The following is a 26,863-nucleotide window of genomic DNA, read 5'->3' on the forward strand; positions in this document are numbered from 1 at the left end:
TGAGAGTGAAATATATATTTAACAAAATTAAAGATTAACATTTGCCAGTATTAGTTAAAACTTAGAGTCAGGATGTCATTAACTCTTTAAACTGTAAGTCTGCTTAGATATTTGGGGGGAGGGGGGAGGAGGAGGCACGCTTTTTGACACCAAAAAAGATCTGCAATATTGGAACAGTTGCTTCCTAGGAAAGACCTTCCCTTTCTGCTTCTCCTAGCTCCCCATACCTTAAAAGTTAAAACAGTGAAAGAGTTTAACCCACTGCAATCTGAAGACCAGTCATATTTCAAATGACTACTATAAATTCGTTCAGCTTTTCTCTCTCTCCCTCCCTCCTTCTTGACCCCTATCTCAATTATGGCAGGTGAGGAGAACACCACAGGTGCCCCTCCCTTCCTTCACTTGTCAGAAATTCTCATGGCTCGTTTCACACCCTGGCTAGCTTGATGTTAAAAGGTATGCACAGTCTTCTAACTTAAGGTTAACAAGTCTATATTGTCTTTGTCATGCAATAACAATTCCCCATGTAGGTTCAGCTGGGTACTACAAATAATTTTGCGTAAGTTTGCTGATAATAAGAAATACATCTTGAGGAATGAGAGGAAAGCTTATTACAATAATTGTTTGCAGGTGTTAAATGAAGAACATTATAGAAATACATGTGTAACACTTTATTAAACCAGAATCTCATAAAGGATGGATAATGATAAAAAAGCCTACACATTTCACAGCTCAGAAATTAATTTCTTAGCCTTCCATCATTCCAGGAAATCACATTCCAATCACTGTTCAAGTGACATGAGTTTTCATACTTACAGTAATCTACTGTATTGACAGTACATCAGAAACAGTTCCCTGAAGAATGAGGCTAATTTTCTAACCCAGTCAACCCTCACTTTGAAGTCTGGATCGGGATGGTGATGGAAAAGTTTCTACAAAGGTTGAAGTACCAAGTCTTAGAGCATTCTTTGTTGTCCCAGTATAATGATGGCAAATATAGCCTCTCTCATTTCAGTCTTTTGAATAAGTCCCTAAAGCACAAATAGGCAGTTTCACCTTGCTCTGCTTAACTCTTTCACTGCGTTTTCCTTCTAGGTCTTGTCCAACTGCCATTAATCTTGCATGACACTTCAAGATTTTTGATTAATCTTACAGAAGTAAAACTTAGCAAGGTCTCACTCCCAGAAGTACGCTGCTTCTGCATATGTAATGGACTGCTCTTAAAGTTGCTTAATGGATTACATGCAGTGTTTGAAGAGGGAAGGTGTGCAGGGATGGGCAGTCCTTGCATTACTGGGAATATGCCATTTGAGGAAGGGAGTGCTGTTCAGGGGGCCAGTGATGGCTGTGCCTTTTTCCAAGCTGAGAAGGTTTTGCAGTCCCTTCCCAGCTCTCATGAAGGTGCTGAGGTGATATGTGCTCACGGAGTCCTTTCTCCAGTTTTGCCTTCTGCTCTGTGCCAGTCGTATAAAATCATTGTCAGTGACCATGCTGGTGTGGTGTATTCTCTGCCTGCAATGGGGAGGCTGGATCAAAAGAGGTGATACGGCCTTTGTTATGATTTGCTGAGTCTCTGCTGGGCTGTCCCCTTCTGCTGTAACTTCTCAACAAAGTACTGAGTTGTTTGTTTTGTGACGACTTTGCTCTGGCAGTGTCCTGGCATTCACTGAAAGGCACTATCTACAGAAACAAATAATGTAGTCTCATAAATCATCACCTTTAGATATGGAGTTAGATGTTCTATGGAAGTGTAATGACACCAAGGAGCTTAACTGTGTTTAAAAGTTACTTCCCCCTCCGCCCCCTTCCAAAATGGAAATTGTTGTTGTCTTCACCGTCAGCATACCCCCTCCATACTGCCTCTCCCCCCTGCTTTCACAGTGGCCTCTAAGTGGTTATTGTGAAGGGTTGCTGCTGTAGATCACACTAGGGTGCCAGCAGGTGTATATCCACCAGTGCCACTCATACACTGGGGTATTGGCGGGTGCTGTGTCTGCTTGAGTCACTGGACAGAGACTCTTCCAGCTGTAATTGAGGCTGTGTCTAACAATGCTGTAATTTCAGTGGGGAAAACAAGGAGGAAGTCAAACAGTAGCAGAACCATCATAAATTTAATAATAATAAATAAAATTCAGATCAGTCCACTTCATTATCAGGTCAGAATGTACCTGCTATCACTCTGTTGCAAAGTCTGACTCTCTGTGTTGGAGGCACACAGATAATTATTCAGGAAGAAGGCAACCTCTCTCTACTGTGATGCTCTCTGAAGCACCCTGAAACTTTAGGATCTACCAATGCAAATAGTTATGTTTGTCAGACTGTCACTGAAATGCATACCAGAGTTGGTCAGTGTGGATAGCAGTGTGAGCAGTGCTGTTCTCTGCCTGATGTTTGTATTGGTTTCACTTAAGGGCACGTTGGATATGCAAAACCAAAAAGTGCTGCAGCATTGCAATGAAATGGGTTCTTAGTTGGTAACAAAGTACTAACTCTCACAACTTTCAGTTCAGGGAACAAAGTGGAAGGCAAAAGACTGCCAAGCTGAATGAATTAACTCACTTGTAAAATCCTGAAGACACCTTGCCAACTTCTGACAGCAGCTGTGTTTTACTGGCTGTAACTAAGATTCAGTTATAGAAAAGCTATGTGTTGGCTTGTATTTTGCATATGGATCTAAAGATGGGTATCTAAAGATAAGAGAAACCTGTGATTCATGAAAATACTAAATATTTAAATGAGCAACAAAAAATGTTTAGGGAACTCTGACTTTTCAGATTACCAAAAAAGATGTAGTGTCTGGGGCTCATTATTGGAGACGCTTCTATCTCACAGATGAGGAAGACGACTGGAGGACAGCAAACAAGCCCACAACATGAATGTGATTATGCCTTAGGAAGGAATTAAAAGCATAGGAAAGTGTCCGTCTCTTATAATACACTGACTGCTTTTGTGGGATTAAATTGCCTAATTGCTCCCAAAGTGCTGCACCTGATAGTTCTTTCCTCTTAATGCTGAACATAAAACATTTGGGTAATGGTGTGGGCTGCTGAGCTGTGTAAAGACACCAACTCCTGAATACTCTTTGCAGGGGGTAAAGTGTTAGTGAGTCTTGTCTCTGGCCGTGGAGGCTTCCAGAGGAGTTGGTGTAGTGCTAAAAGTATGTATTATGTGCAGTAAAATTCAGAAACCTTGTGTTCAGCATGAAATAGTTTTATGGAGAGTAAAGATTTAGTGTAGTTACCTGCATAAAATGGTATGCATGCTGACCACCCTCGTTCTGCTTTAGTCTTGTCAAAATTGGGTTGCAAAACAGTGCTTGGAATTGGTTTGAATAAATGATGTCACCTCCAGCACTTTAAGCAGTATTACTGAAACTATAGAAACCTGATCATGGCCTGTGCTGAGTTCTTCATGGGCAGCATCTGTCATGGGAGGAACAAAAGCTCCATGTCTTGCAGAACTGGCAGTTGGAACAGGCAAATGGCAAGAGCAGCAGCGTAAGCTGTACGTGTCTCTGTGTCTGTAGCAAGTGCCTGTTGTCAGGGGGCTCATGCCCCAGGCAGTGAGTCTCTGCTGACTCCTGCACAAGGCACTGGCAAAGGGGCCAGAAGTCTCCTCTGCAGCTTTATTCCTCACGTGCTGAGGATGGTACTCCTGATTGTTACATACATCAGGTTTCCAAGTCTATAGAGGGGAAAAAAAAGAAAAAGCTCTAAACCTGCTCAAACCCCCTCTGACTTCATCCTCACTTTCCTTACCTGCAAGCGCACTGGTCAGCAATAGCTGTACCCACTCTTCTTCTTGACAAGCTTGTGTTAGACAAGTGGAGTCCCTGCTGCAGAGGCTGTCAGGGAAAGCAAGGGAAGGAGAAGGGGCAGGATTGTCCTGGGACAGCTTGTTTCTGCATGGGTCCCGTGCCACTAGCCGGCTATGGTGGTCCCTAGCAGGCTGCTTCCATACCCCTGTCCTCTCCTCCCTGCTGCCTCTGGCTTGGGACAGTGGCTGTCTCCATTGAAACCCCTTGAGATGATCTGTGGTTTCAGGCAGTGCAGATGTCAGCAGATGTTTTTTGTCATTCCACCCTGGGCTTATGTTTCAAACTCCCTGAGCAGGAAGGCAGAAATTGATGGGAGCCCAATTCTAGCCCTTAGGCTCTGCAGTAACTCTGGCATCTTACCTTCAGTATAGGCATGAGTAAACCAAAATAAAATTAATATGGGAATGAGGCACTTTTAGGTGTGAGAGGAAAAAAAAAAATAGTGGGGAGGAAAAGTGCAAAAGAAGCACAAGGGAGATAGGACTGAGTCAGTTAGTGACCTGAGAATTTACATATCTTGGTTCAGTTGGAAGGTTGTTTTTTGTTTATGGGCTTCCTGAGATTTTCATGTGATCAGTAAGTTCCAAGTAAAGGTATTTCAGACCTTGTCACTAGCCTGGTGACAAGCCAAATCTTACTCCACCCCCCTCCCACCCTAGGAAGAACAAGGATTCTTTTATAATCTTGCATGGGACAGTACAAGGAAGCTTTGCTTGCTTAAAGTTAGGGCATGGTTAATAAGAAGTTGCAGAACTTAATTGGCAGATCTTACCGATGCAGCACTCTGAATCTTTCTGATTGCTAAAATTTACAGGCTGGCTTACTGCTCCAGCTGTGGTCAGCATTAGCAGAATGAATGACTTTACGTGCCTGACCTCATGCTCTCACGCTGTATTGACTGCTGGGTTAAGAGCAGAGAAGAAAATGTTGAATGTTTGCAGACAAGAGAAGCACAACAGGCTTCCAGTAACAGTCTGGCAGTAACCGTGATTTTAAAGTCAAATAAGCATGTACCCCCTGAATGAGCAGAAGGACTCCTCAAGTGTAGTTGTGCATCTGAAAAATTATTCAAATGACACCATGGAGTTTCTCATTGAATGGTGTGATGGTTTCCAGAACTAGCATTTTTGCTCTGAGCAGAGAAAGGGGAGAGAAACAACACTGCCAAAACTGAAAATACAATCTGGAGTTCGAATGAATGCAGGGTTGGTCTTTTTTTGTTTCATTTGTCTACTGGATGGCCAAAGTTAGAGCCTTGCTTGCAACAGTTTGTTCCCAGCGTTATCACCAGGGATATCACTGACTCTTGTGCCTGGCAATTTTTTTAACCAGGTGTAAGTCGTTGGACTGGGTTGGTACACCAGCAAAGTGAAATGGATCATCTTCCCTGGTGCTGGCTCTTTATGGCTTGTGACAGGAAAAACACAAGGGTTAGAAAATAAAACTCTACACAGAAATGAGGAAGGGATCTTCTCTCAGTGAAATCTTGTGACGATAGCCTTCAGGATTTTGTGAATCTTCAGCAGCAGTATTATGGGTTATCAGGTGATGGGGAAAAACATTTGGAGCAGCCAAAATTTAAAATAAGCAGATGGGTACATTACAACATCTAGAAAATGAGGTTGAGATGGGTTGGGAAAGCACCTCTGGGTCATACACATATGCATGTGTTCACCTGCCCAGCTCCCTTGCAGACAGGCTGTGCTGTTACATCTGTGGAGGGGAATAGCGGACAAATGTTCTCCTTGCTGACCCCGCAGACGAGCACGAGTGTAGCTGACGAGAGCAGAAGAAAAGCAGGGGTTCCTACTGGGGTACTGGCATAATGGTATCTTGCTTTGATCAGAAAGGCACTAGGCATCCCTGGCCTGGGGGCATTGAGTGCCAAATGTTGTTAGACACTGAGTGTATACACTCTGTGCCATCTGGGACATGGGCTGTGGGAAAGGGGACACTGAGCTGCTGTAAGCTGCTACCATGGTGTTGCTGAAGTCTTGGGGCAGGTAAAGTTTACACTGGCGGATGATCTGCCTGGGTTCATTATGGTGGAGGGATGTCTAGGATTTCATTTTCTACGGTACTTTCACCATACCCGTCTCCTTTTCCCCTTAAGAGTCAGTCAAAACAAAGCCCATTTTAAAAGAAATGAATGTAGAAAATGTGAAACGTAAGGATCTTTTACAAAGCGTCTTTTACAGTGCTGGGGACATAAAACAGGGCAGTGGAAGGTAAGCCATTATGTATGTTGAGGAAGTCTAAGAATAAAGATTATAGGCAAACAGTCTACCTTTCTTTACAAGGCCTTGATTTACATCCCTGAAATCTCAAATTTAGCTATTACAATGAAGTCCTGTTGCACACAGAGCCGCCTTTTTATCACCACTTAAAATCTAATTAATCCGTATTGAAGCACAAAGATTTCTGTTGTGTTTTAGGGTGAGGGGTCATAGAGCCCTCTTTGTTCATCCTCAGGCTTGTAATTATCAGGCATTGGGATATAATTTTACCAAGCAAATTGGAAGGTAACAGATCAAATCCTTATCGGAAAGCCTAACTCATGGTTTAGTGAAGTCCTTCGTCCTTTATGTGAAACTTTATATTCGGGAAGAACAAAAAAGTGTTTCAGAGCCAACAAAGGGTTAATAGCAAGGGCTTATATTTGGGGCAGCAGAGAACTAAAATCATCATAGCTTCCACCATCACTCCAGGTAGCGGCTGTTACGGAACTGCCGGGGAGACCTTCCTCCTCAAGATTTAGAGCTCTGCTCTTGTAATGGCCTTGGTCTACCGACCAATGATGCAGTTCAGTGGCATGCTGTTCGCTCTGTTGGGATGGGTCCTGTCCTGTCTCACCACCTACTTACCCCAGTGGAAGAATCTTAACTTGGAACTGAATGAACTGGAGATCTGGACCATGGGACTCTGGCAAGCTTGTGTTGTCCAGGAGGAAGGGGGAATGCAGTGCAAGGACTTCGATTCTTTCCTGGCTTTGCCTCCAGAGCTCAGGATTTCTAGGATTTTGATGTTTTTTTCTAATGGATTGGGGTTTTTGGGCCTCTTGCTCTCAGGATTTGGGTTGGACTGTTTGAAAATTGGTGAAAGACAACAGGAACAAAAGAAACGGCTGTTGCTGTTTGGAGGAATGCTCTTCTGGATATCGGGGATTACAGCCGTTGTCCCGGTTTCTTGGGTTGCCCATTCCACAGTCCAGGAATTTTGGGATGAGAATATACCAGACATTGTTCCCCGGTGGGACTTTGGGGAAGCATTATTTGTTGGCTGGCTTGCTGGGTTTTGTCTTATGTTAGGAGGATCCCTACTTAACTGCACAACCTGCGCAGCTGAAGTCCACCCATCGTCTGTGCGTTACGCGGTAGCAGAACAGCAAGATCAGTGTCAACACTTGGAAACTGAAACTAGGCCTTAAAATGGAAAGGTTTAAGCGGTGTAACAGACTGCCCTGTCCTTTTCAAACCCTAGTGCAAGCCAGAAGCTTGTTCCAGTAGTAGTTCAAAGGACTCTTTGTTACCTAGCTGACTGACTTACATCTGTTTTGTCTGTACCTGGTATCGGAAGGTGGTGTGTTCTCTCACCTCTGGAACGGTTTAAAACTTTGCAGAATGCTGAGGTTGTCACAGGCTGCGCAGAAAAGGTGCTTTTGCTTTCTCAGCTACACTGTAAAATCCTGAAAGTGAATGTGCATGTTCCCTTACAGCTTGGCTTTTAACCAAAATCTGCTTCCTTTTCATATGTATCCAATTAAACGAGCCTCAAAGCTTGACTCCCTGTTGCAGTTTTCCACTTGCCTACTGCAGTGGCGTACAAACTCCAGAGATTTCGCATCCTAAACAGCCTAACTGGATGCATTGCATCAAACTGTCGTTCTGTGTGCTCGGAATCTTTGTGCTAAGCAAACCGTAGACTTCTGAAATGCTGGCAAGCCTTGCAGGTGTGTCTCTATGCATGTGGTGTTGTGGGGTGGGTGCTGTGTACCCAGGAAGCTGTGTTTTCCCAGCCTGGCACATTAAACTGCCCATACAAGTTATTCTAAGCATTTCTGGCTCCTGCATGTATTGCCCACCAAAACCAGGCTGCAAAATGCTGCTTTAAAGAAAACACTCATCTGTGGTCTTCTGACACAGGTATGAGGGTATAATGCTTCCTGTCAGAGGCTCCTTAGGCTCTGTTCCATGTTCAGAACATGGTGCTGTGACTGACTTTCAGCAAATGATCATTAACTGGCCACAAAGCAGCCAGCTTCACTTGCTGGCAGTAGAAACGCAGCGGCATTAAAACTGAACTTTAAAGCAAACTGTGAGATGCCAAAACCAGCAGAACTGCTGTAATCCTTTGGCACAGGGGTAGAAAGCAAAGCATATGCTTTTCTTAAACCAAACAAACCAAGAAACCCACGAACCATCAAACAACCCAAACCCAACACCAACCCTGAAACTAATGACAGGTGAGCCCTGCTGTGGCCACTCCCTTCAGCTACTGGCTTGCCAGCCTGCCTCCCAGGCCCCTGAACACTGCGTGTGGCACCGGCTCCACAAAGGAGGGAGGGAGGAGTAGGTTGTGCTTTATAAAGCTTTATCTTTTCCTTATGTTCAGTATGACAAGTAGAGGCTGTGGAGGAGAGCTTAGAGCTTCTCTGGCTGCTTAAACATGAACTTGGTCCATAGACACAGGCTACAGTTAGTTGGATTTCTGTTTTCTGTGCTAGGATGGATTTTAACCGGTATCTGTAACTATTTACCGGACTGGAAAAATCTCAACTTAGACTTAAATGTCCTGGAGCTTTGGACCATGGGACTCTGGCAAACCTGTGTAGTCCAAGATGTAGGAGGAACACAGTGTAAAGACTTTGATTCTTTTCTAGATTTGCCTCTAGAATTCAAGGTTTCCAGGATTTTAGTGTCTACAGCAAATGGACTAGGATTTCTGAGCCTTGTGATCTCTAGTCTTGGTTTGGACTGCCTAAAGATGGAGAATACGGAGCAGAAGCTAAAGAAACAGCTGTTACTGCTTGGAGGAATACTCTTGTGGATGTCTGCTGTTCTGGCCTTGGTCCCTGTTTCTTGGGTTGCCCATACAATAATCCAGGAATTTTGGGATAAAGACCTCCCAGAGATTGTGCCCAGATGGGAATTAGGGGATGCATTGTACAGTGGTTGGTTTGGTGGATTTTTTATAATTCTAGGAGGATCTCTTCTCCTCTCCACTATCTGCTTGTCATCTGACCACCACTTTCCAGAGCGGTATGCAATGGCAGATACGCAAGACACCTATCAACACCTGGAAATTGGAAATAGAGGACTTTAAAAAGGGTAGATACCAGGCTTTCTGACTTCTTACCCTTCCATCACAGTAAGAGAGGTCTACTGAACAGACAGGCTACTGTTTACAATATCGGGGGAGGGATTGTTTCTTACTACGTGGTTCTCTTAATCACTACTTACTTTCAATTTTAATTATATTAATTGATCATCTATGGAGATCCGAGTCACTGCTGTATTTCTCTAAAATCTGATCAGCTGCAGACTTTGGTGTTCTTGTAGTTCTTGTTTTGTGGTGTTTCTGGTGAGGTTGTTGTGTGTAGGTTTTGGGTTGCTGCTGTTTTTTGGTTTTGTTTTTTTATTTCCTGAGGATTAGGAAAGTGAAAATTTTCGGTCGCTAGGCATGCATGGAGAGTTAACCATCTCTCAAATAGCAGAACTCTTCCCAGGGCTGTTTTAAACTAATGCTGTGACTGTAAACATGACATTCCTTCAGTCCTGAACCATTGTAGTGCCACAACCCCCTAATACCGTGCATCCCTGAACGATGCCCTGTGGTCCTGCATCAGTTACACTAGTGTAAACTGAAGAGTCTCAGACATACTGTTGTGCAGTGTTCTCCATCGCATGTATGTGACTGTGACTGAACGTACCCCTGCACAACCTCTAAGGAAAGCACTGCTGCTCAGTAATAATGGGATGCTGTCCAGTGCAGGGTTATCATGTTCACTGCTACTGCACCTTTTAGTTGATGAATGTAAAGAACTAACTTCAATTATATGAATTACTTCTATAGGAACTTATCCTAAGACTTGTCAGTGACTGATGTGAACTTTCTATAACTGGCAATGATTTTACTCTGACAAAGCCGTAGCAGCCATCTGTTTCTGCAGGGAGCACAAAAGACACAGGACAACAATAGAAGAATTAAATAAAACGCCAGCCTAGGGAAGAGCTTTGTTAAAAAAATGTATTTTCCAATCACTGAAACACATGGAAAGTGCAGACAAGTTAATCTATGTGATGTATTTGCATACTCTTACAGACAAAATTAGAACAGAAACACATTCTGAATATAACCTGATTAAATATTTAGTTCAGTCCTGAGCATTTGATATTTAATACAGTATAAACATAGCAATAGTAAAAACAAAATCTTAAAATTACTTGATTTGTGTTCTATTACGATTTCTGCTAAACTTTGCTCATTTGGCTAAATAATCTTGTACCAGTAATATTTGAATTTTTTATATATGCAACTGCAGTGAGATTGGTACCTGGAAACAGAACTAGTTACATTCATTATACGCTGCTGTGCAGAGTAAATTCCACTTCAAGAGTAATATTTATAATTTTACACTGATGGGGGTTTACTTGTATGTACTCTTTTTAGCTTATTCTGTTGAGTGGTGCAAGTGTGAATAATCTGAATTAGTAAAGAACCCCCCAAAACTCCAAACCCAGAATTGTTAAAGCTGCCTAGAAATATGTTCAACTTCACCATGAGTAAGCCTGTTAAATTTTTTTAATTAGTTTTGAAAACTAAAGCCAGCAAATACTTTAATTTTGACCTCACCTCACACTTACACCTCAGGCAATACTTTTTTTTAAAAGAAAAACAGCTAATCTGGGAGGAATTCAGACAGCTCTCAGTATTTTTCACAATAGCATCCTTTATGTCAAATATTTTTATGGCCAGAACTGAACTATATTAAACAGAACATAAATAAGACTGTAAATAAATAAAAGAAAAATCATAAAGTACACCTCTAAACATCATTCTACAAACAACTTTATATAATCAAATTGAGAAGCTGAAATTGTCCACCTTCATTTCACCTCTACATTAAATAATTCCAGATCTGTGGTGGTGGTGTCTTTTTTTAAATTGACCTTTAACATGAATGTTATCTCAAACCCAAGAAGCAAAAAACAAATGGGGCATTCATAAAGGATGTTCAATCAGTCATCTTGCCCAAAATAGCATGTTTGGCTATACATTTAAGTGAACTGATGTATTTGTGCAGGAGGAAACCCCTGGGTGTTACACGGGCCTCTCTCATCACAGAATTGTCACTTTGAATTTGAGACAGCTGCTGCCATACTGTGGTTTATACTTGCTTCCATTTTCCCACCAGGTCATTACAGCCTTTTGGAAAGATGAAGTCCATGCCTAGGTGGCTGCTTGTCTGGGGAAGAAAACGTTAACCAGTGAATTAAATACATCTGAGTGCAACATATTAAAGTAGAAAACAAAGTAATTGTCAGCTGCAATATCCACTTACTTACACGGTACCGGCAGGAGGTCAGACCCCAACTGCTTTCCCAGTACAGGGCTGTTTGAACACCTACCTCTGTTCTGGGTTTCCTTCATATAAGACAAATTCAAAACACACTGTTCAGGCCAGTTTATTAAACCTGTGCACCCTCAACTGCAGATAGGGTTAATTTGTGTGGTTTTAGAAGTGTTCTTGTACTGAAATAGGTGAAGACGTCTACGCAGGAACTTCTCCTTTCAGAGAGGGTTTACCTTCCCAGTTACTATGTGACACATTTTTCTCCTGGTACAAAAACGTGAATGAAACCATCTTGGTATTTGTAAAACTAACAGACACATCTTCCCAGTTGGTAATAAGACAGTGTCTAGGGCAAGAGAGTAACATACAGAAACTCTCACTTTTAAGTGTTCAGTGGACAGAGCTGTTCCCCTTTCAGTGTTGGTATTAATGAATTTGATTCAGTTCAGAAAGCAGCTGCCCCTTGTGGGAGTCTCTTTAGAGTAAGTTTTTAGGGTTACTTGTCTGCCTTGCCTTTCTCACTCTCCCGCAGATGCAAGAAACCTTTTAGTGCAGGTTAAAGGACTGTACATTCACAAAACTAAACTCTGTCTCTTCCTACAAAGTATTAAAAAAACAAAACCAGAAGAAGTCTGTTTTCAGAAACAAAATTCCAACGTGGGTGATGACTAATTAGCAGCTGTTGTGAGGCAGCCTTGACGTTTTGGAAAGGAGCTTATGCTTGTGGTTAACTTTAAGCTATAAAAGTCACGCTCTTGTACAAAAATATTGCGTGGCAAAACAGCCATCTTCACAGTCTGCTCACATGAAAACAGTGAAAGGAATCTTCTGTTGAACTAGAATTTCTCAACACAGTGCGGTTCAACAGGATCCATGCTCAGTACTGCCTTTGTTCCTTTGTTCCATCTTTACAAAATAAAAACACATGCAATACATACAAACTGTACAAAATCGGCATCAGTATACCAAAATCAATCTACTTTGGTTTTCTGGTTGTTGGGGGCTTTGCTGGTTTTTTAGGTTACAACAATTCCATTCACTATGTGTCACGAGTGTATCAGTAGTGAATGTAACATAGAAGATCATCAGGAGCAGGTCACTGGAGCTACAAAGTTCATCTGAAGAGAGGAGCCAGTGGGCAGACCCTTCAATGCAAACAGGTAATTATACATCATCGGCTGGGAGGGCCGGTACGCTGATCCTCGCTCTCGTGAAGTAGGCGATCTTCTCCCTGGAATTAGAAAGGAGATTACATTGTTATTTTACTATTTATGGCATGGCTGTACAGTTGCTAATGGTACAGCACAGTTCTTTTCAGTACAGGGTTGGAAAATACACAGTGAATTTATTCCCAACACGTGTGGCTGCCAGAGCATTCTGACATAACTCTCTGTTCTTGGGCCGATTTATGTAACAAGCAGCTCCAACTTTGGGGAAAAAAAATCGGTATCTCATTAGTAACTCCAATGATGAGACTGACATTGATCTAGTCACTGAATTTCCTGTGTTACTTCAGTGGGGCGACAAAATATGGCAAAATATCCTGACTTGGAAAAGGAGGGGGAGTGCTGGGAATAAAATAATTGGGTCTGGGCAAGACTCAGAGAAGCAGAATTGTCAACCCATTCTCTCGCTGCTTCCCCTGCGCTGTACCATTTCTGTCTCCTATGAACTGAGAGGTTACTGAACCAGAACAAGTTTACCCAAGCTTGTCTGCCAGCAGCCTAGAAAGCAGATGATAAGTATTGTGGGCTTAAAAATTAAAGCTCAGAAGAGTCATTCTTCTTGAGAGCTTCAAAAATGTCTTTGTGGGATTAATCGTTGAGGCCCTGGCCCTGTAAAAAGTCCAAGCAGCGGGGCGAGTACAATTCAGCCTTCAGGGGTAACTATTTGTCCAGTCAACTAAACCATGAGTTTAGCAAAACTTCAGTTCCCATCAGAAGCAGTAAACTGGATTCCTTGTCTAATTGTGTGGTGAGTAGAAGGTAAGGATAATGGAGTCTTACGATGCCCTTCCTGCAGGGGAGCGATGTCCTGAGCACCATTACATGTAAAGTGGACTACTGGTCTGTCTGTGGTCAGTGTTAAAATGACCAGAGCCAACCAAATCTCTTTCTCAAGACTAGCACAGAAAGGGAAAACTGAAGATGCTCTGAATTTCATACTGAAGATGAACAGCTTGGCTGTATTGCTGCTTTGCTGAGAAATCCCCTTTTCTTCTCTCTGGCTTTCATTCTGTGTCATTTAGAGTTGTGGTTTGCAGTGTCTACCTCGCAGGCCCCTGTTGCCTGATGGACACTGGAAACTGCTCACAACAGACTGGGGCACAAAAGCAAGAAATACCAGATAACTGAAGCTTCCTACACAGGAATTCAGAAATTGAACTTCAAAACCGCGTGTCAGTGACAACACAGATTAAATAAGCTCGCAGTACTGCTCCTCTCTGAAAGAGGAAGCTGTGTACTTTTCAGTCAACAGGTTTGTATTTATTGTTCTATAGAAGTGTGGCCTTTGGGGGGCTGCAACCTATGGTCCAGCCTTTTAGGAATTCAAACCAGTTAGAACTAAGGTTTGAGACAGAAAGCTTACGCTTAGCAAGAACACTTGATGAATTGTTCCACATAATCAGTTGCTGTTCCTGCAAGCAAAAGGAGGGGGAAAACAAAAAGGAGGACAGATTCAAGAGCTTTCTTGAATAATAATGAGTCTTGAACAAGGCACAAGCAGCAGTCAGTCATTTTCCTAAGGAGATGCACAGTGTCCTACTTCTCCTCGAGGAGCTCTCTGCCTTAGGTACCTGCCCTCCCCGGGAAGGTCCCGTTACTTGAAGCCTGCTGTGAAGCTGCAGCTGCAGGTGAGATGTCTGCTTGCCCACAGCAGATGCCACACAGTGATCTGATACTTTGTACTCTGCTTCCTCCCCAGCATGAAGCATGTGGATTTCTGACAGATATTACAGGGCAGGTCTGATTATATTTAGAAATAACTCATGTTAATTCAGTACATTAAAAAGAGCATTAAGAGCAGAACAGGCCATACCTGAATGACTGCACCTGCAATGGCACTTTCTGGCTCTGCTCCCGTAACCGGCACACATCCTTAGATGCTTTCCTCATCAATTTCTCAGCACTTAAACCTTGTTTCTGCTCTTCTTTTGACTGTTCAGCCTGTAAATAGGAAAAATAACCATTATGTTAGTGATGAACAACTCATTTCAAAGAAATGACAGTGTCTTCTGTGTTAAGCAAAACACTTGGCAGTGTTAGGTTAATGGTTCGACTCGGTGAACTTAAAGGTCTTTTCCAACTTAAATGATTCTATAAGTTAATGAAAATCTCTGTGCAGAGGGGTCTGGACAATAGCAGACTGACATCACAAACCTAAGTCATGGACACCAAGTAAGATAATGGAGCTTTTCCTAAATAAATAAATAAAAAAAAATAAATAGAGCAAATCCCATGCCATCACAGGTGGCTATTAGGTGTTAAAAAGTTTGAGAGATTTCTTAAGGCTATAGTTAGACAGTACCCAAGTTTGCATGAACAAATATTGTCTATCCAAATACCTTGTTAGAACTGGGAGACAATGATTCTCTTTCCATGTAAAATACTTTTATCTCCTAACGAAAGCTCTCAGGAAAGTTGCCTGTACCTAATCTAAAATGACAGACACACACAAAAAAAAAGTGCCCAAGGTGCTCTCAAAATACATGTTCAGGTTGTGTTGTTTTGTTGACCTTGTTAACAAAGTTAATATTCATGAGTTCTTGTACTTTTATTCATGACAGGACATCAGTTTTGCATGTGAGACTCACTTCTTTCATTTCCATTGTAGCAGGGTAAAAGCTCAGGGGAGCGAACAGAACACCACCAGTAACCTGAAATCAACAATGTTTCTTGATGGGACCACTGCTGAGCAGCTACACACCCTCCAGTAAGTTAGCATATTCCTGTACCCCAGTAGCGCTGGCTCTACTACAGATGTCATTGCCAGGCTCTGTTGCACCAGCAGGACAAGTGCAAACAGCCACCCACCCTTTCAGCAACAGACTGCTGCTAAGAGTTGGCTTTTGTTTTTAAAAAACAATCACCTTTATGAAAAGTTTCTGAATGCCCAGTAATTTGAACAGTGGCTCAGTCTGGGGGGCAGTCACCTGAATTTCTTAGGCAAACAGCCACCATCCGTATGCAGACGAGTCCCATCTGTTATCACCTGCCTGGAGTGCATGGCACCCACCTCATGCAAGTGCTTAGCTTCAGTTCTAGACTGCAGGGACTAATGTTATTTACTGCATTTTTAATTTTGCCATCCATTAAATTGAATACATGTGTTTCACATTCTTAAAAACATTTTTAAAGTTCTTTAGAAGTGAAGTTTTGATGTTTCATTTTTAGGCACTTGGACTTGAAAATGCTATTACCTCAAATTAAGACACATTCCCAAGCCACAAACAGGGATCTTCAGTTAGTTTGTGACTCGGTTTTCACATCTCCAGTTCTGAATCTGACCCAGCAGACTCCCAAACAACAAACTCAACTAATTCAAATAAGTTAGTCCATACTCTCAGTTTCTTGAGAAATCTGTTCACAGCAGAACAGCGGTACCCTCTGTCTGCTGAAAAGCACTCCAGTGGTTTATATGAAAGTGTTTTACATCAAAGAGCACCACCCATTCAAAAACTCAGTCAAAAATCCAGTCATCTCGTACTACTATTAACTGTTTCAGTCCCCAACTCCAAAATACCTATGATTTAAAAATGGAATTAACCTGTAAATAGTTTTCCTTATAAATTTGCGACCTACAACTGGTAGCGTAAGATGTAAGATTAATTATGTCACTGGCCACCTATTTTATCAACTCCCAGATGATATTTATCAAAGCACTAAAGTTAGGAAAATTTTAAATATTGTATCTCTTTCGTAACTATACATGAGATTCTTATGGCTGCTGCATTTCAGGTTAACAGCTTAGATCACTCTGATGTTCTAATGCTCTCTACTACCATGTAATCCTTTCTCATTTTTATAAACCTCTTATTTTTTTTCAGGATGCTCTCAAGAGAAACTTTGGTTTCAGCCCAGTGTCTCTAAGAGTGTGCACTGGTAAGGTATGCATGCAACCAGGCTTATATTTACATCATGTTTCTTGAGTGATATATAAAGATAGTGAATCCTCCATCTATATAAAATGCAGAAAAACACACTAGTACATTATCCATACATTCAGTAAGTGCCAACAGTCTGGCACTTACCTGCCAAAAGGAAGTGTCAGGGAGGAGTCTCTGAATCTGTGCTTACTTGTGAGATAAAGAAGAAACACTATCAAAATTAAAGCTGAAACACTAACTCCTGTTGTCTTCTTCCATGGTTTTTGTATAGAAGAATGAAAGTGGATCTAAAGAAAAGCTGGTAAACCCCAAAAGACTGAGCACGGACCTGTGTGTGATATTAATAACATAATTACAGAATGCATCTATGCAGAAGATGAAAAGAAGTAGTAAAGGTTTTTACAGGTATTCACACAAATCTGTTTTGGATGTACACGAAGAGTAAGTACCTCAGAGGACAGGCACTAGGTGTCTGAAAAGTTACGTGTGTGATTGTTTATGACTCAGGCTTTGAAGTGCTGAGATTTCTCTCACAAAAAACCTCAATCTAAGTCAAATAAAATGCTTCTGATGCACAGAGTCACCTACTGTTATCTGATCTGCAGGTACTAGTAATGGGCTTTATGTATTTGCTGTACATAGGAAGGTGTGGTCTGAAGGGGAGGTATGGAGCCTGTGCATTTGCCTTCAAGCAGAGTAACTGTGCCAGCAAGCAGCCACTGATTTTCAACATCCCCCACATCGGCGGTTTCATTTTTCACTTGAGACTCTCAGTTTCTCTGGCACTTCCAGCTGCTGCATTAGTCTGCACCATTATAATGCCTGCAGGATCTAAAAAATAATCTATGACAATGTTGGCTGGGCTGCTGTGTTTTGCTAACCCAAGAGGGAATGCTGACAGCAGAGTACAGCGTTCTCAGGGTTGTTTTGCTCTACTGGGGAAGGCAGCAATGATTTTATGGGTAAAACTACTTCTGGAAACTTTTTAAGTGCTTTTTGAAGAGGTGGACTGGCTGTGATCTTTGTTCTCAGCTGTAGCGTGGAAGGCAAGAATTAGTGGCCTGCACATATTTTAGGGATGTATATTATTACCCTTATTCCCCAACACAGTGTGTCTCATGGTGTGGATCACTGACACCAGAGAAAGAAAATATGACAAGAGCCAGATGAAATAAGAAGGTACACATCCAAAGGATTTATGATATTAAATGTTGCAGAGGCACAGTCCAGTGAGAATGGCTTTGGATTAGGTTTAGATTTTAGTTTTAAATTAAATAAACAATGAAAAATTAACATGTCTGTCCTGCACCCAGCATTAGAGAGAGACAATGATTACCCTTCAACTAAATTTAGCTTTGCTTCTTTTATATAAGCCACTGCTTTTATGGGTTAAACCTTAGATCAGATTCATACAATGAATTTGAGGTACGACCCCAGTTACATGGTGTGATGTTTAAATGTTGTGTTGTCTCACCGCCTTGTGCCCAACACCACAACACTTGTTGGTGCTCAGCCCAAACTCCGGTAGTGTTTTACAGCCACTTGAAAACTCCAGCGTGCCAAGGACAGAGGGACAAAGACAGAGGACACAACAGGGCATAAACAGGAGAACAAACTGGTGAAAAGTTTTGTTTCCTAAGCTATCAGACGTGCAAGGCTTCTTGAAGTAGGTGCTATCATTATGGATAACTGACATAGATGGGAAGGGGGCTCCTGAGAGCATCTACTCCAACCTCCTGCTCACAGCAGGTGAAGCTAGAGCTGGCTACTCAGGCACTTGTCCAGTTAGGTTCTGAGTATCTCCAGCCATGGAGGTTGTGTCCCTATTCCTGTGTTTGGTCACCACAATTAAAAACCCAGACAACCCAACCTGCCCAAAACAGAACAAAAACTCCACAACAGCCCCTTTATTCATGCATCCTGTTGGAATTTTCCATGTTCAGCCTGTCACTTGCCTCTCACTCGTCCTTCCCTGCTTCTTGTCTTTTATCCACATGAGGGCAGTTTGGAGACAGTGAATATTTACTCGTATTGTCTGAGAGACCATCGGGTATAGAACAGAATTTGGCTTTTTCTTTGGCAACACTGGAACAATTATGTCCTGCATAAGGAAAGAAGCCTCTCCCACGTGCCCCCACCACTGTGAGTAATGGTCATTGCCCCTCTCTACCTGCTACAGAGACCTTTTGGCTACACATTCTGCACCGACAGCAAAAAGCGTATGTGTGTCTGTAGAAGCATGGCTGGGACACGAACATTTTAAATGAACTTTTCAGTAAATGCTGTTTTATTACACCAACCACAACTGTTACCCCAAATAATAGAGCTTCTCCTCTGAATTACAAAAGTATTCACAGGGTGCTAGAAACATACTGCAGTTGAAATGCTGTCGTATTGGCTAATAAGCCCTTCTGTCACTGTGTAATTCTGAGGAGGAACTAGTCAAACGTGAGTCCCTGCGAAAGTCTTTAACGTGACAGACTGGATTCTTCCGGGTGCGCACGCCTATTCATTCACATAGTACCCGGGTGCTGCTCATAACGCGTATTCATTCACACAGTACCTGGGTGCTGCTCATACCTGTTTCTCAGCTTGTTTCAAGAGCTTCTGGAACCGTTCATCCTCCAGCACACACAGGGGAAGGTCTGTCTCTCCTCTGCCTTTCATTTCCTCAAGCTTTTGTTTAAGATCCCGCAAGGCCTGAAGCTCATCATTCAGACGATTCTGTCTTGTGCGTGACGCCTGGAGGTCCAGCTCCAAGTCAAGGGACGTGCGGATGGGGCACTCTTGCGTAGCTCTTCGCATGATTGGTTGGCAAACAGGCTGAGTCAGTGGGGAGACAGAACAGTAAGAATTAGTATCTGCAGAGGCTAATGTGGGCTTTGACACAACCCAGGCGGAAAAGCTCAAATATTTTTTGTTTTTCTTTAGCAGAAAGCTGCTCTGGTAAGATCAGGGTCCAGAATTTTTCTTCAGTTACTAGCTAAAAACAAATGCAGATGCTTCTCTAACCAGGTGTACAGTACTTACAGGTTAAAAACCAAAGAACCAAAGCCATCCTGCCCCCTAGGACAATGTAATGCCAGGAGACCAGTACCATACCCCCTTCCCCATAGATTTCAAATATGTTACTTATTTTTATAAACGTTTGATTTTTCAAGGCTTGAGCAAATGCAGAATATGAATTCTTTATGCATTTCTTTATTATATCTCACATTATTTACTGTCCTTTCATAGTGGTTTTTCACATGGCAGGCAGGGGAAGCCCTCCCAGACTCAGCATTTCTTTGTTAGGCCCAGTATAATCCCGCTACTTGGAAACAACCTTTCTGCAGAACTGTGGGTTTACTTACAATCAAGATTAAAATGTAAGCCTCTCAACTTACATAAGAAGGACCTCCATACAAGACAAATACAATCCTTCTCTTGCAGTTCAATCCTTTTGCTACTCAGACACTCCTAGAAGAGTAAATCCCCTTTACAAGGGCATCCAAAGCCTTGACGATTCCACCAAAATTTGCTCAAGATAGATATTGCTGGTGCTGCCTTTTATGCAGCCCCTGCCACCTCGCTCACTCTGTAGTACCTGGGGTTCTTCAACCCAGATACCTCAGACAGTGACATGCTACAGTTCAATGCCATGATGCTGAGATGGGACGAACTGCTGCATTGAGATTTCAACCTGAAACTCCAAGACAGGTGTGGTACTCGCAAGGCTTTTGCTGATACACTTGAAGTAAAGCATCTGGTTTAGGGTGTTTGTCATTCCTTCCCCCCCCGTACTTTGTTTTAAGCCACGTCCCAGTAACACAGCACATACCCGTTTAACTCTCAGGCTCCGCCGCTCTGTGGCATTTCTCACAAAGAGAGACTTTTTGGCTAGTGTTGAGCTGTCGCTGTCACTTCGATTCAACTGCCAAAATGTACACAACAGAGACATAAGGCATCTTCATATACAAAAACATCTGTATTGATATAACCACTCAGAAAACCTCAGTGTTGATAATACATCTACGTCATTCTTAGCATAAAGTAAAAACTTTTGCAACTAAAATTCTATTTCTAAGCCAAGATCACTGTTCAGAGAACCACTGATCAGGGTGGGTTGGAAGGGACCTTTAAAGGTCATTGATCCAACCCCCTGCACTGCTCAGGGACACCTTCAACCAAGTCAGGTTTGCTTCAAGCCCTGTCCAACCTGACCTTGGATGTGTCCAGGGATGGGGCATCACTCAACTGCCTGAATCAGAAGCAGACTCTTCAGGAATGCAAGGAGGGCACCTGTGGTTATTAAGTACTGCCAAGTCACTCTATGCGACTGCAGATTATAAACCATGGATTTAATTTACCCAGGACAGGCTTTTAATAGATTCACTGCGGGGAAGGTAAATTACTGTAGACAGGCACCTGCCCAACAACCGGCAGTTTTACACTGTTATTATTTGTAACAAGCAGAGGCGTGCCCAGCGCTTCCTTCAGAAGCACTTCCTGCTCCTCAGAACTATGTACCACAGCTTGTCAGTAGTTTCTTCTTAATTACAGCTTTACTTCCACGGGCATCAGTGCAGACTGATCATTAGCTGCATCAGCACACGCAGCGGTAACCTCCAAAGAACACTGAAGCATCTATCTGCAGGGTATTTATTTTGCCTCTTCAGAAAAGGACAGACAAAAAGACTCGTTCTGCTAAAGGTTCAGTGACCCAAACCAGAGCCCTAAAGCTCAGTTACAGGGGACAGACTGAGAGCTGGGGCTGAGAAATATGACCTCTTGCAATAGGAATGCACTTCTTGACACAAAGGTGCCTTTCCACCAAGCAGCCACTACCACGAGCTCACCCCTGGGTACGCACAGGTGGCTGTCACCACTGATATTCTGTAAGGACTTCTCCTGGTTTTGACTGAGATAGTTAATTTTCTTCCTAGCAGCAGGTAGTGTGTCATGTTTTGGGTTTAAGATGAGAAGAATGTCGATAACAGACTGATGTTTTAGCTGTTGCTAGGCAGCTGTAGTGCCTACACCAAGTCAAGGACTCTTCAGCTCCCCAGGCCCTGCCAGGAACAGAATTTGACTATCAGAGCCACAAGCGTTACTGCTTGTCAGAGACCTTCACAGGCAGCAAGCCAAGGCTGGGGGTTTCTGCCAACACAACAAGGTTGCAGTGTGCGGGAATTAAGGTGAGGGCTTGGTTCTGAATTCAGCCAGCAATCTCAGTCACGTACAACCTGTTACACAATGACCTGCTGTGTTTCAGACTGAAGGGTGTATGGAATAGTTATTGATGTAGATACTAAATATAAATTTTTCTCTTTTTTTTTTGTTTTTTTTACACAGATGATGACAACATCTTTAATGTTCCCAAATCACAGAATCACCTGGGTTGGAACAGACCCTGAAGATCACTGAGTCCAACCACAGCCTAACTCTGCCTAGTCCTTAAGGACTTAAGCTACATGCCTTTTAAACACCTCCAGGTATGGTGACTCCACCACCTCCCTGGGGAGCCTGTTCCAATGCTTGACAATCCTTTCAATAAAGAAACTCTTCCTGATATCTAACCCAAATCTCCCCTGGTGCAATTTTCAGCCATTTCCTCTTGTCCTAGATTAGGATGATTAAGGCAACTGCCCCTAATTTAACTGGAGAAGAATTAAGGCATGGTTGTGTTTGTGGTTTTTTTTTTTTTATTTTAAGTCATACCTGTAGGAACTGAAGATCCAACCCAAACTGCTTTTTCTAGGGTGCCTGTAATTAAGATCTATAGAGCTGGTAATCCATGCTTAAATCTTTATAGGAGTGATTTTCACAGTTAGTTTAGCAGCAACAGGGCTGATAATTGAAACCTTTTTTCTCTTCCCCTCCTGCTATCCTAGAGAGACCAGGAACTTTGTTGCCAAAGCCATGTTTAAAACTCAGCCCCTAGGCAGCGCTCACACTTTGAAAAACATAATTACAGCAGGGTTCAGGCTGCCCAAGTTTAAAACCAGTTGAGATACAAAGTGAGATTTAAAATTGATGACTGAGCTCTTTGCGCACCGTTACCCTTAAATGGCTACATTATTAAAATATGGTAATGCAATGGCAGTTTATGGTGAACTCTATTCTATGTTTTCACAGATTATTTTGCTGTGTGAGAGCTGCATTTGCTGACATGCAGCAAAACACTCTTTGCAGCCAGCCAGCACAGGAATCTGTGTTACTTCTCTCCAACAGGATGTATTTTTGCCCTAGTAAAGGTGTTCTGAAGAGTATGCAACTCTGCTGAAAGTCACCTCAACTGTGCATCAGGTCAGTAAGGGAAAGGAAGAACCTAGAGAAAGCACAGGCTCTGCCTCTTGCAGAGAAAATTGGTACATGACTCAACTGTCATTAATGCATCATTCCCAAGAAGTTAAATGACTCTTTAGTTAATAGCTCTTCATTCCAAGTGTTTTTCCTCTCACCCTACAGATGTATTGGTTCCGCTCGCCTGGAGAGAAGGTTTGTGAGCGCACGATCATGCTGTTCCTGACAAAAGGACGCTGTCTGGAGCTCCAGCTGGCTCTGTCCTTGGGTCGGACTGCTGCGCTCTCGTTAACCGGTTCCTCAGTGTTAGTCTCTTTATCAACCTATGGAAAGAGATTTAGACTGTAAGAACTCCTGTATCCAGACACCTGTCACTACGTGGTCTTGTGCCTTTGCATTTTACAAGCATTCTTGTTACCCTGCAGCAGATGGAAAGAGAGTGGCAGCACAAAGCATCTCACACATACAGAGAAGCTATGCTAAGCAAAGAAACACAACTCCCAGAACACTTACCCATGTGTGGAGCCTTTGAAGGCTCATTGTTATCCACTAAAGCCTTCTGCAGAAAGGCCTTTGCTGCCCTGCAGGTCACCTGATCCAACCGTGGCACGACGAGTGATTTGTTTTGCCTTGTGAAGACATCTGTATTATTATTGCAGATTTATATTTACCTTGTTCTGCGCTTGCAGAAGAGCAAGGTTCTGCCGTGCCAGAGCCGGTGCCTCCACACACCGAAAGGGGCAGCTGGGAAGTCCCATTGCCCCAGCTCTCCCAGACATACCATTGTACATCCCCAGGCCCCAGCAGTGGGGCTGCTTTATGACAGTCTTCTGAGCTGCACCTGCCTTGCAAGCCCAGGGAAAAGCATGGCTACTGGCTGTCCCTCTGAAGGACTTGCTACCTGTGACAGTTGCCCTGTATGTGCCCCAGGGAGCCTCAGGTGCCAGCATCCCCATAGGTGGCCCAGCCCTTGCTTACGTGCAGCAATCATCTTGACAGCCCAGCTAGAACAAGCCCTGCAGCAGCTGGCACATCTGATGTTACTGATGTGCACTGGGGCATATTCTTCAACTTGGGTAATCTAATGAGGTTCGTGGCTTTCGCTGTGCAGGTGATAAATACAGTGACCTAGATCGCACACCTGCAGCCCTGAGAGGAGGTGGCACGCGAAGATCTATGCTGTGGCTGGCTTTACAGTCAGGCCTGCTATGTCTGTCACTCGCTGTCCAGGTTCGTCCAGCCTGGGCTTAGCAGACCACCCGTGTGCCTACCTAATCTTCTGTTGTTGCCCTTGATGTCTCCCCTTGCTGAGTTGGGCATTTGATCTATATTTGCTTGCTACCCAGCAGCCTGTCTGTCCTTTTATACCATGGCCTTAGCTCATTCTGGCATCTTGCCACGTTAATTGGAAGTTAATTACAGTTTCAAGCAAGTCCAACTTTTGTTTTGTCTCAAACTTGAGGGAACTTGATGTCACTCTGCCTTTTTACCTTCACTGTCGCACAGAACCTGTGGCTTTAACGCACACAACAGCGCTTTCATTAAGATGCAGAAAGGTGTTCTAAAAGTTTTATTTCTAGAGTATGTGCTGCCACATCAGGGATCTGTTTACTACAAAATTACTACAAGTGCTTTCAGAAAGGTGGAATGTAATTTACTGCAAACAGTTACGCACATGGAATTAGTTTGTTATGTGCAGTGCCTGGGTAGTTCAACAGTACGCAGTTTGTAACATTTTAGAATGTTCTGTTCATGAATCTTTCCTCCTGGTCTCTGCTAAGCCAGTTTTTGTATTTCACACCCTAAAATAAAGGGAAGAAATAAGGAAATCCCAACTAATATAAAAATCTTGACCCCTGGTCTGTCTTTCCCCCTGTTCATCAAGCGAATCAGGAGAAGAAAAAAAAAAGGAGGAAAAAAAAGGAACCAATGAAAGAGAAATGCAGAAGTATTTTAAATGCTCTCGGGCAAAGCTACTGAACTGCACATGTATTTGGAATACTCTCCCTGTGCAACAAAAAAGCAAAGATGTGCATTTTTAGTTAAATGGCTTTGCCTTGGAAGTTCTGCCTAGGCCTGTCTGCTAAACGCGCTCTTCAGGAGCGACCACAGCAATAACATCCAAAGGACATACTGACAAGTCCACATCATATGGTAAGCACTCAGAAACAGATCTCTGGGCACAGTAAGATACCGTCACAATGTGTATTTTAAGACGTTCACCAGTGTCAGAACGGTGGCAGCTCGCTGGCTTTCCCGGGCCTCATCGCTCTCCTTCTCTTCATTTGTTCCTGGCGTGTCAGCGGGTAACCCCACGGCATCAGTACAGCTGCCTTCTACTGCCAGCTTAATGCCATCTTCCTCTTCATCCACAATTTCATCAGAGGCTTCGGCGAGCATTTGTACCCTGTATGAACAGAAGTAGCCCAGGCTTATTGTCAAACTGAAAAAGCCCACCAGAGACAGGTATCCGAAGGCCCAGGCCTTCACCCGTGTATAACGTACGCGTCTTCCTGGCAGGAAACAAGAACATTGCCCAAGTGCTCCCATTAAGCTCACGTGAAGGCACATTTCATTATATGCTCCAGTAAAGTCCAGCAAGCTCTACTACAGTTCACCTTTGAGATTATGACAACACTGCACTACACTCAAGTGCTGGTAACACTGAAGGACTTTGGTTGCAATAAATTCATAAAACAAATGAGCGAGTCTCCCCATCCCCACAACAAAGCACATAGTTACTTCCACACTGCAGCCAAGAATTGCACTGGAACAGACCTCAACACAGCAATTTAGCAAGAAAACTGTTTCTTGGGAAAACTCACCACTTCTCCAAAAACAAGACCACAAATGGAAGCACACACACACACTGACTGTCAGTCAGCAGCTGTCTTTTCAAACCCTATTAGGTGCTTGCTACAGTTAATACCACTAATATTTGATATGAGATGTTCTATTAGACCTCCAGAGGCTTAGGCTCCCCAGGTAGTTTCACAGGAAGATGTACGTGGACTGGGGGAGCACCAGCAGTCGTAGTTAACAGAGCAGCCAAGACACTATAAACCTAAGGAGAAGGTGAATGAATTGACCACACAACAGAACAAGACTTTACTGCAGTTCCAATGCTGGGAAGGCCCTGGCACAGGCTGCCCAGAGAAGCTGTGGCTGTCCCCTCCCTGGCAGTCTCCAAGGGCAGGTTGGATGGGTAATCTGGGCCTAGTGGGGGGTGTCCCTTTCCATGGCAGGGGGTTGGAACTAGATGGGCTTTAAGGTCCCTCCCAATCCAAACCACTATAACCTCCTCTGAAAGCAGAGGCCTTTCATTTGTCTAAGAACAGGAGGAACAAATGGAATCATTCAAATGTGAACAGTGAGGGAGGAAAAGTTGCTTTACCAGTCTTCCTCGCAGCCCCTTTGCTCCTGTTCCTCCTCCTCCTCATCTTCATTGAGCTCTTGTTCTACTGCTTCCAGCTCAGCAGATGTCCTCTCTAGCAGAGCTGACACAGCATCCTGCTCACCAGGGAAGAGAAGGTGAAACCAGAATTACCCTGCTGCCAGCAAAAACATGACTCAGATCACAAGTGTGAGGATCTGAACGGTCAGTGGGCAGCGCACTAACGGTCTGTTTTTATACGAAGAAAATCTCAATCAGAAATGGTCTGCAAAATGCTAATGCAACCAGATATGCTCCTGGCATCCTTTAGTGCCTTGCCTCTCTCCCTCTTGTACATAGACTACCCTAAGTAAAAAATGCAACTTTAAAGGACAACCTTTTTTAACATAGTTCTCTTAAGGATGTACTAAAGCAGAAAAAGCTGATTTAACCAGGAGAATTAGGATGTGTTTTGCATAAGCAACATTTTCAGTGCCATGGCTTTAAATATGCAAATTCAAATTACTACTTAATAGACATTTTCAGGCTGTAGGAATGAAAAATCAATGGTAAACTCGCCAATAACATTCTTCTTAAAACAAAAACACAGCTGAAGTGTTTCAAACTGGAGCGTGATTTTGTACCCCTCTGAGCAGCACCAGCCCAGCCCACAACTGCTAACAAGGCTGGCACCCCACCCAAAGTCCC

At 43.1% G+C, this 26,863-nt stretch overlaps 3 protein-coding genes and 1 long non-coding RNA gene across 4 annotated transcripts in view; 3 read left to right on the forward strand and 1 right to left on the reverse strand.

The window, feature by feature from the left end:
- Nucleotides 1-6,590: 6,590 nt before the first annotated feature.
- On the forward strand, nt 6,591-7,244 carry LOC311190909 (putative claudin-24; the record flags this gene model as incomplete). Its single annotated transcript, XM_084262974.1, has 1 exon — nt 6,591-7,244. One exon carries the CDS (start codon nt 6,591-6,593, stop codon nt 7,242-7,244), a length of 654 nt encoding a protein of 217 aa, XP_084119100.1.
- A 1,238-nt stretch (nt 7,245-8,482) lies between these two features.
- LOC311191749 (claudin-22-like) lies at nt 8,483-9,139 on the forward strand (the record flags this gene model as incomplete). Its single annotated transcript, XM_084264018.1, has 1 exon — nt 8,483-9,139. The coding sequence occupies one exon, from the start codon at nt 8,483-8,485 to the stop codon at nt 9,137-9,139; it is 657 nt and encodes a 218-aa protein (XP_084120144.1).
- A 3,415-nt stretch (nt 9,140-12,554) lies between these two features.
- The window catches only part of WWC2 (WW and C2 domain containing 2), a gene marked incomplete at both ends in the record, with an annotated part of 99,793 nt that continues 85,484 nt past the window's right edge, over nt 12,555-26,863 (reverse strand). Inside the window, 7 exons of the mRNA XM_084264033.1 lie at nt 12,555-12,621; nt 14,430-14,557; nt 19,078-19,320; nt 20,318-20,410; nt 22,941-23,105; nt 25,006-25,189; nt 26,177-26,292. Coding sequence (XP_084120159.1) covers nt 12,555-12,621; nt 14,430-14,557; nt 19,078-19,320; nt 20,318-20,410; nt 22,941-23,105; nt 25,006-25,189; nt 26,177-26,292 — 996 coding nt within the window. The remainder of the gene's footprint in view (nt 12,622-14,429; nt 14,558-19,077; nt 19,321-20,317; nt 20,411-22,940; nt 23,106-25,005; nt 25,190-26,176; nt 26,293-26,863) is intronic.
- On the forward strand, nt 15,229-16,832 carry LOC311191759. Its single transcript, XR_014617304.1, has 3 exons — nt 15,229-15,323; nt 16,438-16,492; nt 16,769-16,832. It is a non-coding gene; the product is annotated as an uncharacterized lncRNA (long non-coding RNA).

This window comes from Gallinula chloropus, assembly GCF_964237585.1.
Source record: "Gallinula chloropus genome assembly, chromosome: 4".
NCBI classification, from domain to species: domain Eukaryota; kingdom Metazoa; phylum Chordata; class Aves; order Gruiformes; family Rallidae; genus Gallinula; species Gallinula chloropus.